General features: G+C 40.9%; 1 protein-coding gene across 3 annotated transcripts in view; it reads left to right on the forward strand.

The window, feature by feature from the left end:
• The window catches only part of LOC140478991 (NACHT, LRR and PYD domains-containing protein 1a allele 5), a 90,774-nt gene that overhangs the window by 44,705 nt on the left and 28,137 nt on the right, over nucleotides 1-17,932 (forward strand). For all 3 annotated transcript variants that reach the window (XR_011960916.1, XR_011960915.1, XM_072572730.1), the window contains exons 7-11: nucleotides 2,879-2,920; nucleotides 7,037-7,081; nucleotides 10,099-10,142; nucleotides 10,297-10,349; nucleotides 10,439-10,656. Coding sequence is in view for 1 of the 3 variants with exons in the window: in XM_072572730.1 (XP_072428831.1) it covers nucleotides 2,879-2,920; nucleotides 7,037-7,081; nucleotides 10,099-10,142; nucleotides 10,297-10,349; nucleotides 10,439-10,656 (402 nt within the window). In the remaining 2 variants the exon portion in view is untranslated. The remainder of the gene's footprint in view (nucleotides 1-2,878; nucleotides 2,921-7,036; nucleotides 7,082-10,098; nucleotides 10,143-10,296; nucleotides 10,350-10,438; nucleotides 10,657-17,932) is intronic.

Raw genomic sequence — 17,932 nt, forward strand, 5'->3', positions numbered from 1 at the left:
TCTGTTCTCTTAATGATAACAAAAGTGTTGACTACACATCTGACCCAGAGTGGGTTGGATTTGTGTGAGGGCTGTTTGTTCCAATCTATGCGTAACTGCTTCTGCTATGAACCCAGAGATGGGTGATCCCATAGGTGTTGCATTGATCTGTTCATATATTTGGTTATTGAATGCAATGTGAGTCGTCAAGCACAGTTCTAGTAGTTTGAGTATGCAGTCCTTTTTGATAGGCTCCCCATCATGTTGTCTGTTCTACTTGTCCAGGAGGTCGTCTCTTGTGTCTCTGGCTAGAATTTTGCAATTGAAGTGAACAGTGCCGTTACATCAAATGAGAGCTTTGTCCTTGTCTATGTTTATGTTCTTGAAGTTCTCTAGGAATTCCTGTGATTATTGTATGGAGTGTTTTGATCTGCTAATAAGATGTCTTAGTTTTTGTTGGCCTTCTTTTGCCAGTTTATGCGATGGTGTTCCTGGAAGTGCCACAATGGGTCTAAGTGGTATGTCTGGTTTGTGTACTTTGGGTAATCCATAAAATCTTGGGGTGTTGTTGCTTTCTGGTTTCATCTTTTGTAGGTTATTAGTCCATTTTTTGAAGGTTCCATAGTGTGTTGTTTACTCTATTGGTTAGCTGTGGCATTGGGTCACACTCCCTCTGGAGGTAGGTGTTGGTATCTGCAAGTTGTTTCTCTGAAGGTGTCACCAATTCAGGGGACAAATATTTGCAAATCAACTTCCTAGCTTGGCGAACATGCCCACAACCACAACAACCAGCACCCAAGCTACAAATCTTTACACAAACCTTGAACTTCTATACTCAATGCTATGACCAGTAAAGGAAAACACACCAAATGCCTTCTTCACTATCCTAACTACCTGTGACTGCACTGTCAAGGAACTATGAACCTGCACTTCAAGGTCCTTTTGTTCAGCAACACTCCCCTGGATCTTACCATTAAGGGTATAAGACCTACTCTGATTTGCCTTTCCAAAATGCAACACATCACATTTATCTAAATTAAACACCATCAGCCACTCCTTGGCCCATCTAATCAAGCTCTTGTTGAACTCTGAGGTCCATAACACCTCCAATTTTGGTGTCATCTACAAACTTACTAACTATACCTCTTATACTCACATCCAAATCATTTATATAAATGATGAAAAATAGTGGACCCAGCACCGATCCTTGTGGCACTCTACTGGTCACAGGCCTCCAGTCTGAAAAACAACCCTCCACCACTACCCTCTGTCTTCTACCTTTGAGCCAGTTCTGTATCAAATGGCTAGTTCTCCCAGTATTCCACGTGATGTAACCTTGCTAACCAACCTATCATGAGGAATCTTGTCAAATGTCTTCCTGAAGTCCATATAGATCATGTCCACCGCTCCGCCCTCATCAATTCTCATTGTTACTCTTTCAAAAAACTCAATCAAGTTAGTGAGACATGATTTCCCACCCACAAAGCCAAATTGACTATCCCTAATCAGTCTTAGCCTTTCCAAAAACATTTAAATCCTGTACCTCAGGATTTCCCCCAGCGACTTGCCCACCACCAATGTCAGGCTCACCGGTCTATAATTCCCTGGCTTGGCCTTACCACCTTTCTTAAATGGTGATACCACATTAGCTAACCTGCAGTCTTTCGGCACCTCACCTGTGACTATTGATGATCAAAATATCTCAGCAAGGGGCCCAACAATTATTTCCCTAGCTTCCCACGGAGTGCTAGAATACAACTGATCAGGTCCAAGGGATTTATCCACTTTTATGTGCTTTAAGACATCTAGCACCTCGTTCTCTGTAATATGGGCATTTTTCAAGATGTCACCATCTATTTCTGTATCTCCCATGTCCTTCTCCAAGGTAAACACTGATGCAAAATGCTCATTTAGTATCTCCCCCATCTCCTGGGGTTCCACACAAAAGCTTGTTGATCTTTGAGAGGTCCTCTTCTCTCCCTAGTTATCCTTTTGTCCTTAACGTATTTATGAAATCCCTTTGGATTCTCCTTAATCCTATTTGCCAAAGATATATCATGTCTCCATTTTGCCTCCCTGATTTCCCTCCTAAGTGTACTCCTTCTGCCTTGATACTCTTCTGAGGATTCACTCAATATCTCCTGCCTATACCTGACAAATGTTTTCTTCTTTTTCTTGACCAAAATCTCAATTTCTCTGGTCATCCAGGATTCCCTACCAGCCTTGCCTTTCACCCTAACAGGAACATATTGTCTCTGGACTCTTGTTATCTCATTTTTGAAGGCTTCCCATTTTCCAGCCGTCCCTTTACCTGCAAACATTTGCACCCAATCAACTTTTGAAAGTTCTTGCCTAATACCGTCAATATTGGCCTTTAGAAATTTAGAACTTTAACTTTTAGGTCCTGTCTATTCTTTTCCAACACTGTTTTAAAACAAATAGAATTGTGGTAGCTGGCCCCAAAATTCTTCCCCACTGACAGCTCGGACACTTGCCCTGCCTTACTTCCCAAGAGTAGGTCAAGTTTTGCACCTTCTCCAGTAGGTACATCTACATACTGAATCAGAAAATTTTGTTGTAAGCACTCAACAAATTCCTCTCCGTCCAAACCCTTAACACTATGGCAGTCCCAATCTTTTGAAAGTTTAAATCCCTGACCATAACCACCCTATTATTCTTAGGTACAGCTGAAATCTCCTTACAAATTTGTTAAGTATTGTTGAACAGGAAGAATCAACTTTGCTTTTATAGAGAACAATTTGTATAATGATTAAACAAGGCACATGCTAATTTGAATACCAGGAAATATTGAATGTTCATCCTAGTAGTAGTGTTCTGTGGTGCTCAGTTTAATGAACGTTACTGAAATCAGCCTTTTTTGCAAATGTTTCAACCACAGAACAAGCTGCAGATGACCCGTCCTTGCCAAGACTGCCACCAGGTAATTGCAGATTTCAATTAGCTACGTTGAAGGATATAAAGCAATATACATAGCAGTAAAAGCCACTGTTATTAAAATTAATTCAAATTAAATTTGGAATTGCATGAAATTATAGCTTTTATTAACTATGTATCTGCTTGTGAACTTCTTCTTAGGTTTACAATTATGATAAGCTACCCATAAGCTCAACAACTTTAGTCACATCCATTTTTAGCTTCTTTCTCCTTTCCTTTGAGTGCATCAAGTCCATGTTAGAGCAGATATCTTTGGTGCATTGAATTGCGCATGAAGAGGCTGGGAAATCATACGCTGCTCAAAACTGATTCACTTTCCGATCACTTGCTGTTTAAGTCCTGAACTGGTTTTCTGCTTGGGGATGCTATCAAATGTATGACATAGTTCTAAATCTTGGCATCAGCCTTATTCAGGGCATGTGTTCAGTTTGCTAGTTTTAAGCTGGCATGACAAGTTTTTGCATGTCAGGGACTTTAATGTTGTACAATTAATTTATTTTTACTGCCACATATTTACAAGCTTAGAGAGTTACTTTTAGTGCTTTTCTCGGTGCATTTAATGAAAGAAGTGGGTTTCAGAAAGAATATTCTTAGACACAAATCTAATATGATACACATTTACCATCACAAAAGGAATGCAGAAAGCACATCCAGAATTTTTCCCTTGAACTTGTCATATCTTAAGACTACGCAAAATTTGGAATACTTGGTAGATGAATTTCAGGAAGTATTAATTGGAATTGGTATTCTAAGGAATTAAAATGTCGTAGCACTTTGATAGAAAACGTATTGCCACCTGAGTAGGAATATATAAATTTCATGCATTTATCCAAATACTATCCATCACCTCACTTTAGGTGTGTTGGAGTGTACGGGTCACACCTTTGCACTTGCATGAGAAGGCTTTTCTGCACTTGAATAATGTGAAGCCTTCAAATAGGTGATAGTTCAGTGACATTTCAAACGCATTCACATGAAAGGGGAATGGAAGGACTTCCACAGCTGGCGCTCTCTGGATAGCTATAGATGCAAAGGTTACAAAGAGAATAAAATGAGGCTTGTGACAAGTGTAAGATTCCCAATAATGTAGAGAGTCAGGTTAAATATCGAAAGTAAAGAGGAGATCTAATAGAAGAGATTGAGGAAAATTGCAGAAAGAGATCAGTGGCTAATGTAAATGGCAATCAAAAAGTCTTTTATAAATAAATGAATCATAAAAAGATTGTCAAATAAATAGTAGGGTCAATTAGAGACCAAAAAGGCAATATTTAGAAACAAGGCATGGCTGAAGTACTAAATATACAGAGAAACATAGAAGGTAGGAGCATGAACAGACGATTCAACCCCTCAAAACATTAACCAAGATTCTGGCTGATCATTGAGTTCAATCCCCAAATCCCACCATCCCCCACCATATCCCTAGATCCCTTGAGCCACAAAGGCTATATCTACCTCTTTCTTGAACACAGATAATATTTTGACCTCAACCACTTGCTGTGGTAGTGAATTCCAGAGTTTAGATCAGAGTGGTGCTGGAAAAGCACAGCAGGTAAGGCAGCATCCGACGAGCAGGAAAATCGATGTTTTGGGCAAAAGCCCTTCATCAGGAATCCTGATGAAGGGCTTTTGCCTGAAACGTCGATTTTTCTGCTCCTCAGATGCTGCCTGACCTGCCGTGCTTTTCTAGCACCACTCTGATCTAAACTCTGGTTTCCAGTATCTGCAGTCCTCACTTTTGCCTAGTGAATTCCACGAGCATACCACTGGCTGGGTGAAGAAACTTCTCCTCATTTCAGTCCTAAAAGGTTTACCCCTTATCCTTATCCTTCTGGACTAACCCCCACCATCAGGAACATCCTTCCTGCACCTACTCTGTCTAGACTTGTTAGAATTTGATAGGTTTGTATTAGATTCCACCCGTCTCTCATTCTTCCAAACTCCAGTGAATTTAAAACTAATTGACTCAATCTCCCTCATACATCAGTCCTGCTATCCTAATAATCAATTCGATAATCCTTCACTATACTCCCTCGACAGCAAGAACATCCTTTCTTGGATAACAAAACCAAAACTGCACAGAATATTCTAGGTATGGCGTCACCAATGCCCTGTGTTATCGCAATAAGACATCCTTATTACTGTTCTTGAATCCTGTCGCGATGAAGGCCAGCATGCAGTATGCCTTCTTTACTGCACCAGTGTACTTACTTTCAGTAACTTTAGGACCTGTTTTCACTGGAGGAGAGGATGCTGTCATGTAGCAATGAAGAAGGGAATGCTAATGATATTGGACAGGATCTATTTTAGTATTTAAAATGTATTAGTCCTCAAAATAGAAAAATCACTTTGTGGACTGACATACAAGATTATGCAGGGAAGTAAAGGTGGAAATTGGAATCTGTGGCCATAATCTTGCAATTCTTCTAAGAAATGCAAGTGGTTCAGAAAGCTTGTGGATTGAAAATATTCCAGCCCTGTTTCCAAAGGTGGAGAGGGATAATCTTGGCAACAAAAGCTAACATGCGAAACACTGATGGTGAGAAAGCATTAAGCAATAATCCAGGACAAATTAATTGTCATTTGTGAAAGTACAGACTAGAAAATGAATGTCAGGATTAATTTGTTAAAGGCAACTTGTGTTTGCTTAACTAGATCCAGTTGATTATTGGACTTAATTTAAATGTTTAAAATCACAAATATTTTGGTAGAATAAATAATGAGAAGCTTTTTTCCACTGAAGGAAAAGCGGGTAATGAGAGAACACACATTTATGGTGATTTGCAAAACAACCACAAGCAACAGGAGAAAAGAATTTTGGTGCAGTGCATTGTTGTGATCTGGAATGCAGTACCTGAAAAAGTGAGGGAAGCAGATTCAACAGTAGAATTTAAAAGGGAATAGAGTAACGACTTGAAGGGAAGTAATTCATGACTATGGGGGCAGGGAAGGGAAATGGAATAATCTGAGAGCTTCACCAAGGAACAGGCATGATGGACTAAATGACCTCCTTCCTTCTGTAACGGGGCAGCATGGTGGTTCAGTAGTTAGTCCTGCTGCCTCCCAGTGCCAGGGACCCAGGTTCAATTCAAGGCTCAGGTGAGTATCTGTGTGGAGCTTGCGCATTCTCCCCATGTCTGCATGGGTTTCCTTTGGGTGCTCTGGTTTCCTCCCACAGTCCAAAGATGTGCAGATTGGGAGAACTGGCCATGCTAAATTACCCATAGTGTTCAGGGATATGTAGCTTTGGTGCATTAGTTAGGGGAAATATAAAGTAATAGGATAGGGGAATGGGTCTGGTTGGGCTACTCTTTGGAAGGTTGGTGAGGACTTGTTGGGTCAAATGGTCTGCTTCCACACTGTAGGGATTCTATGATAATCTATTGTGCACCAGCATAGTTCATACAGTGACTCTAGAATTATCAGCAAAGGGATCCTAAGTTCACCTGGAATACTGAGAATGGTGCTGTTAAAGTTTCCAATACACAAGATGGCCTTCTCAGGAATCAACACAAGAAACCAAAAGGTCTCCTGAACTCTCGGCAACTCCATCTTAAACATGCAGCAGCCAGCATTCTTACCTTTTCCCCAGGGAAAATCAATGTAGCATTAAAAACCCACACACAAGTGCATCAGCACCGAGTGAAAGAACAGGGGGAAAATACATTAATGTCACTCACACAGAGAACAAACTAGATTAATAATTCACTGTAGTGTACTTGAACTGTCTAGTCTTTCCTTTGGATTGTCTATAAGCAAGCAGCACCAGAGTAAATGTGGCACTGAAAATCTATAAATGACATTGTTGCAGAAAGACTTAAACCAACTTTCTCAGTGCTGCATAATTTAAAGAAGTTATGTTAAAGGATCAACCAGGATTTAGCCGAATATCTCTTATGTGGTCACCCAGATATTACTGATGTAGTGGGAGTGGTTGTTGAGATAATGCTGGAATACAGTTGGGAGAATTGAGCTCTACAATTATCAATCCTCGAATTAATTGCTAGTATCAAGAGATATAAAGTGGAAATGTTATGCTGTTAAACATTTTATTCTTATTCTTACACAAGGAAAAAAATACTAATAGCTACAATCCATTTTCCAGAAAACTGCAGAACTGAAGAAACAACAACTAATCCATCAGATACAGGTCTCTTTATTTTTATATTAAATAACAATAATAGTGACTAAAACATCTTTAAAATTCTCTTCAGAGAATTTTCTTGTTCTAATTGGGGCTTATGGGAATCAGAAGTATAACATTGTAAGTGATCTTTTAGATATATGTTTCTAATTTACATAATTATTGTCACATATTTAATGTTAATAGATAGAATGTTTTGAACAAGCATCCCAATTAGATTTGAAAATACCTCACTTTGTATCAATAACATCCAGAGAACTGTGATAAGAATGAGCTTATAGTTTAAAACATATGTTTATGGTTTTCTTTTAATAAAAGACTGAAGCATTTTCACTGTTTTCCTCAGTGAGACCTGTGTATGTTGCAGAGGGTAGGAATGTGAAAGTGATAAAATTTGTGAGCATTATTCAGATTTACTCTGCTTTCATTTGGAAATGTTGTACAATGGTTTCTTACACAAAGACTATTGACAATGGGTGTAACTAAGTAAACAGTCTTATCAGATTATTTGGAACATTGCGTTTTTCCAGCTCTACTTTGTAATAGTGAATCCTGGATCGTGCATTTTATTAGAACACTGCCCTTTTCCCCTTTGGCACAGATTTAATTCAAATAAGTGACATGGATGTGACAGATTCAATTTGTTTCCCATCCAGTTTTTTCTCTTTATCTTTTATGAAGATGACAAGAAGAACAAAGAAATAGATTCTTTTGAAGATGGTCAATAGCTTTGTTTCTTCTTTAGCATTGTGCAAAGTGATTAGATACAATTCCTCATCCCTATCCTAAATGCTAATTTTTGCAGTTGAGCTTGGATATTGAGTAGCATTAGTCTATTCAGCTTTGGGAATATTCAGTTGATCTGGTAGTCTGGTAGTGGAGATTGGCAGTATGATTATATCAATCTAACATTGATCAAAATCTAATATCTGACATAGGTGAGTGACATCAAGCTATCTGCATTTTACTAGCTGTTAAACCTATTGTGCAATCAACGTTTATAGCAGAAAACCTGTTTCTTTTCCTGTTCAGTCTGTACCTGTCTCTATTGTGATTATGTTCAACTCTAGGACCTGAGCCTATTGCTGTTGCATATTTCACAACTATGTCTGGCATTTTAAAATAGTTTAATACGAGCTTTCTTCTGTAAGTTCTGAAGAAGGGTCATTGAAAACTTAACTCTGATTTCTGCACAGACGCTGCCAGACCTACTGCATTTTTCCAGCAATTTTAATTTTTGTTTCTGATTTCCACCATCTGCAATTCTTTCTCTGATTTTTATGTTGATAATAGCTTTCACTGGCTCGCAGGTCTCTGTGTGCATTCCAAAAGTAAGACAGTGATGGCTTTACAGTAATTTAATTTGAAGGGGCAAATAAACAGCTGTGCATAAACACAAGGGGTGCTGCTGTTTTAGGAATGAATAAAAGAACTCAGGTTTTACAAAGGCGCCCAGAGTTCTAAACTGCACTCACTGATAGAATCTCATCAACTAAACTATTTTACTTGAGAAGCTTGTCCTGTGTTCTTTGACAACTGTTATATTTTGTTTGCTGTTTGGTTTTGATTTGACTTGTTTTTTCACACAAGCTTCCCTGACAGTGCTGGTTTTAGAATGTAGTTTCATGGCCTATTCTGCAGCAGTAGATCCTCAACAGGAAGGAGGAACTAGCTGCATGAGGAAAAGATTTGGCCCAGAGACAAGAGCACCTTGTTCTGTTATAGTTAAGGAGGCGGCATCTATTTAAGGAGGTGGCAAAGGGGAGCCTTTAGCAACATTCTTTAACATTGTTCACCCTTTAGCACTCATAATCGCTGATACAAGTGCTCACATTATTTCTCCACCACGTTCCTCTACCAAGTACCTCTACCCCTGAGTTGAGAGTGTGGTGCCTGAAAAGCACAGCAGGTCAGGGAGCATCTGAGGAGCAGGAGAATCGACATTTCAGGCAAAAGCCCTTCATCAGAAATCTATCCCTGAGCAACGCAAATCCTGAACACTCAAGATGCTGGCACAGTTGGCCGGTTCTTGACAGTAAAGCTCTGGTGCTTGTGCCAGATGTATCTGTCGTGCCATTAAGATATGTAGATGGCCACACTGCACATTGTCCCACAAGATTAACCTATTTGTACACTGGACCCTTATGGTTGATTACGTTATAAGCACTGAGATGTCTGTTGAATTGTAAAAATGCCAGTATATTATACTGATATTCACAATCCCAAGTATTCACACCTATTATGAAAACGGTCTTGATAGAAGTCTTTTAAGATTTTCATGGGTGTCAAAAGGCTGGATTCTGGAACATTTTTTGTTGGGTTCAGAATTTTCAGCCCAGATAACAGTTTAAAGTTAAGCTTTTCGAAGGAAAACAAAAAAAATCTAGACAAAGAAAGCTGAAGAACTGCAGATATTGGAAATCAGAATCAAAAACAGAAATTGCTGGAAAATCTCACCAGGTCTGGCAGTATCTGTGGAGAGAAGCAGAGTTAACATTTTAGATCCAGTGAACTTTCTTCTGAACTTTAGCCAACTCTTTAGTTAGAAGGTCTTGATGGAGCAGGTGAACAAGGCTGTTAATACTGGAATCATAGTAAACCAGGAGAAAGTGAGGACTGCAGATGCTGGAGATCAGAGTCAAAAGATGTAGTGCTGGAAAAGCAGAGCTGGTCAGGCAGCATCCAAGGAGCAGGAGAGTCCACATTTCGAGCATAAGTTGTTCATCAGGATTTGCTGATAAAGAGTTTATGCTCGAAACGTTGACTCTCCTGCTCTTCAGATGCTGCCTGACCGGCAGTGCTTTTCCAGCATCACAACCTTTGAATCTTGGTAAACTACCTGGTGAGAGGTTTGTAAAGAGAGATTAGATTGGCCAATATTATTCAGTCTGAGACATTATCATGGTAACATAGAAGAAAAGAAGTTTAACCATTAACTTAGCACTTTACTACAATCCTTCTGTTCACCCCTTTAAAAACTATCACAATTGATTTTCTTTAAAACACAAATATTTCTCTCACAGATTTATACATCAAGCCATTGTGTCCTAGCTGCAACTGTCAAACGGTGAGAAAACTTTTTCATAATTTCTAATTTAGAAATATTTCAAGTGATTTAGCACGAACAAAAGAGAAATAAAGAACATTGAAGTATAAATATACATACAGGTATCTGAAATGTTTTAATCAATTTTACTAAGATTTTTCTTTTAAAAATGCAGAATCAAAATTTTGAACAAGTACCACCAAGGCAGATTTCAAAAGAGCGCTTCTGGTATGTACTTTTCCAGTACTTTGAAAATATAATTAGCAGCCTTGATCAATATTAATTGATAGCTTTTGTTTTATCCTCTTAATACACAGTTTGAAGTTGGATCATGAAGGAAGCTATCAATGTGTCGCTACTGGTCTCGTATTTGAAGTGACAGGAAAGGTTGACATAATTTACTCAATTCTGTCTTGGTATAAATATGATACATTTCTGAAAGAAAAATGGAAGCTTTGTGGCCCACTGTTTGAGGTGAAGAGTGCTCCAGCTTTACTAAAGAGCATTTACTTCCCTCATTCTCTCTGCTTGTCAGGTAAGGGATTTTCTTCTGTTCCGAGTTATAATTTTATCATTTTCTTCCCTTTGAACCATCATCCTTTGTTGTTCATCATACTATATTCCGCTAGATGGAAGATGAAACTCATTTTGCAACATCAATATTCTTTAGATCAACCATGGATATGTGTGTGTATTGTTCTGACGAGAATCATAGAGTTTTATCGCACACAAAGAAGACCTTAGGCTCATTATCTCCATGCCAGTCAGCAAACCTCAATCTACTGTAGTCCCATTTTCCATCACTTGGCCCATAGCCTTCTACAACTAAGGCGTTTCATGTGATATTCCAAATACTTTTTTAATGTTGTGATGGGTTTTGCCTTTACTGCCCTTTCAGCAGTGAGCTCCAGTTACCCATTACCTTCTTGGTGAAAAATCTTCCTTAAATCCCCTCTAAACCTACTGCCCTTTGCCTTAATTCTGTGACCGCTGCATATTGATCCCATCTCTAGGGGGGATAGGTGCCTTCCTGTCTACCCTATCTATGCTCCTCATAATTTTGTACACCACAATCAGAACCCCTCCCTGCCTTCTATGCTCAAAGGAAAACAATCCCAGTCTATCTAAACTCCCTTAAGAGCTGAATCACTCCAGCCCAGATCTGGGTGGATCTCCTGTGTACCCACTCAAATGCAATCACATGCTTCTTCTAGTGTGACATCCAGAACTGCACACAGTCTATGGCCTAACTAATACCTAATGACCACAGGTTAGGCAGCATTTTAGAAAATGTAGATGATAGCATAAATTCCAGAGGGATATTGATTAACTAGGTGAATGGGAAAAAGAATCAGTGGTAGATGGATTTTTAGTGTAAACAAATGTGAGGTTATCTATTTTGGACCAAATAAAAAAATGGATCAGGGTATTTTGTTGATGGTATGAAGTTAAATATAGTGGATGACCAAAGAAGTTTGGAGGTTCAGGTGCAAAGATCTTCAAAATGTCACAAAGAGCTGAAGAAAATAATCAAGAAAGCTAATGGACTGCCGGCCTTTATATCGAGAGGGTTGGAGTACAAGGACACAGAAGTTATGCTGCAGCTATACAAAACCCTTGTTAGATTCCATTTGGTGTACTGTGAACAGATCTGGGTACCACACCTTGGGAAGGAAATATTGGCCTTGGAGGAAGTACATTAGGTGGGATTGAGGTTCACAAGGAAGAGGTGTTAGAAATCCTGCAGAGTGTGAAAATAGATAAGTCCCCTGGACCAGATGGGATTTATCCTAGGATCCTCTGGGAAGCCAGGGAGGAGTTTCCGAGCCTTTGGCATTGATCTTTAAATTGTCATTGTCTACAGGAATAGTGCCAGAAGACTGGAGGATAGCAAATGTGGTTCCCCTGTTCAAGAAAGGGAGTAGAGACAACCCTGGTAATTATAGACCAGTAAGCCTTACTTCAATTGTTGGAAAAGGTTATAAGAGATAGGATTTATAATCATCTAGAAAAGAATAATTTGATTAGGGATAGTCAGCACAGTTTTGTGAAGGGTAGGTTGTGCCTCACAAACTTTATTGAGTTCTTTGAGAAGGTGACCAAACAGGTAGAGGAGAGTAAACCGGTTGATGTGGTGTATATGGATTTTAGCAAGGCGTTCGATAAGGTTCCCCACAGTAGGCTGTTGTACAAAATGCGGAGGAATGGGACTGTGGGAGATGTAGCTGTTTGGATCAGTAATTGGCTTGCTGAAAGAAGACAGAGGATGGTTGTTGATGGGAAATGTTCGGTTACCAGTGGTGTACCGCAAGGGTCGGTGTTGGATCCACTGCTGTTCCTCATTTTTATAAACGACCTGGATGAGGGCATAGAAGGGTGAGTTAGTAAATTTGCAGACGACACTAAGGTTGGTGGAGTTGTGGATAGTGACGAGGGATGTTGTAGGTTACAGAGAGACATAGATAAGCTGCAGAGTTGGGCTGAGAGGTGGAAAATGGAGTTTAATGTGGACAAGTGTGAGGTGATTCACTTTGTCGGAGTAACCGGAATGCAAAGTACTGGGCTAATGGTAAGATTCTTGGTTGTGTAGATGAGCAGAGAGATCTCAGTGTCCATGTACACAGATCCTTGAAAGTTGCCACCCAGGTTGACAGGGTTGTTAAGAAGGCATACAGTGTTTTAGCTTTCATTAATAGAGGGATCGAGTTCCAGAACCATGAGGTTATGCTGCAGCTGTACAAAACTCTGGTGCGGCCTCACTTGGAGTATTGTGTACAGTTCTGGTCACCGCATTATAAGAAGGATGTGGAAGCTTTGGAAAGGGTGCAGAGGAGATTTACTAGGATGTTGTCTGGTAGGGAGGGAAGGTCTTATGAGGAAAGGCTGAGGGACTTGAGGCTGTTTTTGTTGGACAGAAGAAGGTTGAGAGGTGACTTAATAGAGTCATATAAGATAATCAGAAGGTTAGATGGGGTGGACAGGAAGAGCCTTTTTCCAAGTATGGTGACGGCGGGCACGAGGAAGCACAGCTTTAAATTGAGGGGTGATAGATATAGGACAGATGTCAGAGGTAGTTTCTTTGCTCAGAGAGTAGTAAGGGTATGGAATGCTTTGCCTGCAATGGTTGTAGATTCGCTAACTTTAAGTACATTTAAGTCATCATTGGACAAGCATATGGATATACATGGAATAGTGTAGGTTCGATGGGCTTCAGATTGGTATGACAGGTCAGCGCAACATTGAGGGCCGAAGGGCCTGTACTGTGCTGTATTGTTCTATGATCTATGTACATTGTAGGTTTACAAAAATGATACCCGGACTCCAGGGGGTTAAGTTATGAGGAGAGATTACATAAATTAAACCTGTTTTCTCTACAATTTCAACGGTTAAGCCGTGATCTGATTGAAGTCTTCAGATCAATAACGGGAAAAGCCCTACGGTAGATAAAGACAAAATATTTCCACTGATTGAAGAATCTAGAACAAGGGGACACAGTCTGAAAATTGTGAGACCATTTGGGAGATGTTAGGAAGCACTTTTGTACACATATGGTGGTATAGATTTGGAACACTCTCCCACAAACCAAATCAGTTGTTAATTTTAACTCTGATATAGATACATTTTTATTGAGCAAAGATATCAAGGAACCTTGTTCAAAGTCAAATATATGGAGTTAGGCCACAGGTCAGCCACAATCACACTGAACGTAGCAACAGTCTTAAGGGACTAAATGGATTGCTCCTGTTCCTTTGTTATACAGCTCCACTGTAACTTCCCTGGTCTTATATTGAATGCCTCGACTAGAGTCAGAGAGTCATAGAGACGTACAGCATAGAAACAGACCCTTCAGTCCAACTCATCCATGCCAACCTAATCAAGTCCCATTTGCCAGCACTTGGCCCATATCCCTCTAAGGTAAAAACAATGACTGCAGATGCTGGAAACCAGATTCTGGAGTAGAGTGGTGCTGGAAAAGCGCAGCAGTTCAGGCAGCATCTGAGGAGCAGGAAAATCGACGTTTTGGGCAAAAGCCCTTCATCAGGAATTCCTCTAAAACCTTCCTATTCATGTACCCCTCCAGATGCCTTTTAAATGTTGTAATTGTATCAGCCTTCACCACTTCCTCTGGCAGCTCATTCCATACACACACTACCCTCTGCATGCAAAAGTTGCCCCTTGGGTCTCTTTTAAATCTTTCCACTCTCACCTTCAATTTATCCCCTTTAGTTCTGGACACCCCCATCCCAGGGAAAAGACCTTGTCTACTCACTCTATCCATGCCAATAGATTTTTTTTGTGTATGAAGGGTGATCGGAGTTTTGGGATAGTGTAAGGAGGTGGAGTTGAGGTAAATAGAAGTTGTGACCATATGGAATGGCACAACAGGCTCAAGGGGCTAAAACACTTATGCTTGCTCCTGTTTCCTCCAATCCTTAAGAATTTGAGGTAGACTTTCCGAGCTTTGTGGATCCAGCTGGCTGTTACCTCCCAGAGCCAAGTGTCCTGGCCTACCATAGCAACTGACAGGCCTGGGTTACACTGGTGCTAGTTAAATACAAAACACAGAAACAGGTTTTAACATTTCATAGAATCTCTACAGTCCATTGAGTCTGCACTGACCTTCCAAAGAGCATCCCGCCCAGACCCCCCCCCCACCCCCCCCTAAACCCACATTAACCATGGCTAAACCTTCTATCCTGCACACTACAGGAAGATTTAGCATGGCCAATCCACCTAACCTTTGCACTATGGCAGGAACCAGAGCACCTGGAGGAAACCCATGCAGACATGGGGAGAATGTGCAAATTCCACACAGCAGTTGCCTGAGGCTGGAATCGAACCTAGCTCCTTGGTACTAGGAGGCAACAGTGCTAACCACTGAGCCACCCAATTGTCAAACAACCTTGTAAGTAATGGCAGGCCATCCTCCTCTTTATTCCACCTTCATTATTACCGGACAAGAGTCAGGATTCAGATAATCACATTCCATCTGACTGTTATGGGAAGTTAGTATTTCTGCTGTGATTCCCCACATTCCCGGGATGGGTGAAATTCATTAGATTTCTCTCCCACCTCCAAATGTCTCCTAGTGGTGAAAGCTCAATAACCCATTGAATGCTCCCCTCATCCCACAGCTGACCAGTATCAGTTACCAAGTAAACTCATGTCTGTTCCTCAGCCTACATTTAAGAAAACAACATCAGCCGGTTGTCTCAGAGTCATAGAGATGTACAGCATGGAAACAGACCCTTCGGTCTAACCTGCCCATGCTGACCAGATATCCCAACCCAATCTAGTCCCACCTGCCAGCACCTGGCCCATATCCCTCCAAACCCTACCTATTCATATACTGATCCAAATGCCTCTTAAATGTTGCAATTGTACCAGCCTGCACCATATCCTCTGACAGCTCATTCCATACAATCACCACCTTCTGCGTGAAAAGGTTGCCCCTTATGTCTCTTTTATATCTTTCCCCTCTCACCCTAAACCTATGCCCTCTAGTTCTGGACTCCCAACCCCAGGGAAGAGACTTTGTCTATTTATTCTACCCATGCCCCTCATAATTTTGTAAACCTCTATAAGGTCACCCCTCAGCATCCGACGCTCCAGGGAAAATAGCCTCAGCCTGTTCAGCCTCTTCCTATAGCTCAGATCCTCCAATCCTGGCAACATCCTTGTAAATCTTTTCTGAACCCTTTCAAGTTTCACAACATCTTTCCGGTAGGAATGAGACCAGAATTGCGCGCAATATTCCAACAGTAGCCTAACCAATGTCCTGTACAGCCGCAACATGACCTCCCAACTCCTGTACTCAATACTCTGACCAATAAAGGAAAGCATACCAAGCGCCTTCTTCACTATCCTATCTACCTGCGACTCCACTTTCAAGGAGCTATGAACCTGCATTTCAAGGTCTCTTTGTTCAGCAACACTCCGTAGGACTTTACCATTAAGTCTTTTTCGCTATCACTGAAAAATGCCCATCCTGCTCTGTGCAGACAAGCATCACAAAACTATTCTGGCCCCAGTTTGGCAGAAAGTTTCTGGAGGCTCCAGTCAGCAGTCTGCCTGCATTGTTATTGCCCCTGGTAGTCTCTATCAAAGACATTTGAAGACCAACTAATCGCACAATGGCTCCTCCTGTTTACTTTGTTGGTGCAGTCGCGTATCACTACGCAGTCCAGCTCCGACTGAAATGTGCCATTAGTTGCTGAATATATACTTCATAAAACATTAAGGGCAGTTTATGAAACCCTCCCATTACTATTGTGCTGTTCTGCTGTGAATACCAACCCACAGACTCGTGACTGAGTGAGGAACACTTAAAAGCAATTGCACCTACACCGCATATAGATTACTGCCACAAAGTGAGGAACAATAAAACAGACTGTAGTATAAAATGCTGGAAGACACTCACACACAGATCCTAACCAGGAATTGTATCAAAGGACCAGCACCCAAACAAAATTCAGATTCAATTCCATGAGTCATCACTCAGGTCTTTTAAAGTTTGAGCTTTGTGACTAACTGAGATTTGGGTGTTACAACACAGAGCAGGCCATTCAGCAATGATGATCCACATAAGCCTTCTTGAACCCTCTTTGTTTTGCCCCATTTATCAATCCCCACCCCCAAACCCTTTTGCGAAGCCTCCTTAAATAAGGTTTGAAACATTTCAGGGAACTCTCGCTCAACATGAAATGCAAGCCCCCTGAGATGGTTTACAATTCTTTCAAGGGACAGCAAACCCATGGGAGATCTACATAGTCAGGAGAGGAATCCTAGATTGTAGTGGCAGTTGCTGATTCCTACACATCATCTGAACTCCAATGAGGGAAGCTAAATGTTTTTTCCCGACCTGGCGAGATGTTTGCAATTTCTGGGAGTGAGTGAGTGAGTCTACCCAGCACCACCCAATGGGGATGGTGGGAAATACATTGGGCAATCTGAATCAACAGGATCATACCAGCCCCAGGCTGATACGGTCTCTAGGGTGCAGCTTTGAGATGGAGGGAGGGATAGAATGATAGAAGGGAAAAAGTGATGGGAGAGAGAGAAAGAAAGCATTGGGAAGGAAGAGGAGAGGAAGATTAAAAAGTGACTCTGAGATAAGTGTCCCTTATGCCTTCTTAATCACCTATTCACCTGTCCCGCTGCGTTCAAGAATCTGTGGACATAAACACCAAGGTCCTACTCATCCTGTGTACCTCCTACTATTCACTATATTCTGTGCTGTGTTAGTCATACAGGTTTACAGCATGGAAACATGTCCTTCAGCCCAACTTGTCCATGCCACCCAGTTTTCACAATTAAATGCCATTTGCCTGTGTTTGGTCCATATCCCTCCATACCTATCCCATCCATGTACCTGTCCAAATGTTTCTTAAATGATGGAATTGTACTTGCCCTCACGACTACCTCTGGCAGCCCAATCCAGACACTCACTACCCTCTGTGTGAAAAAATTGCTCCTCTGGACCGTTTTGTATCACTCCCCTTTCACCTTCAACCTATACCCTCTAGTTTTAGACTCCTCTACCATGGGGAAAAGCTGTTGGCAGTCTACCTTATCTATGCCTCTCCTGATTTTATAGACCTCTATAAGGTCACCCCTCAGTATCCTATGCTCCAGGGAAAAAAGTTCCAGCCAATTCCAGCCTCTCCTTATAACTCAAACCTTCCAGTTCAGATAGCATCCTAACAAATCTCGTCTGCACTCTTTCTAGTCTAAGAATATCCTTTCTAAAGCAGGGCAACCAGAACTGCATGTAGTACTCCAAATATGGCCTTACCAATTTCCCTTACTTG

Source organism: Chiloscyllium punctatum, chromosome 6 (genome assembly GCF_047496795.1).
Source record: "Chiloscyllium punctatum isolate Juve2018m chromosome 6, sChiPun1.3, whole genome shotgun sequence".
Lineage (NCBI taxonomy): Eukaryota > Metazoa > Chordata > Chondrichthyes > Orectolobiformes > Hemiscylliidae > Chiloscyllium > Chiloscyllium punctatum.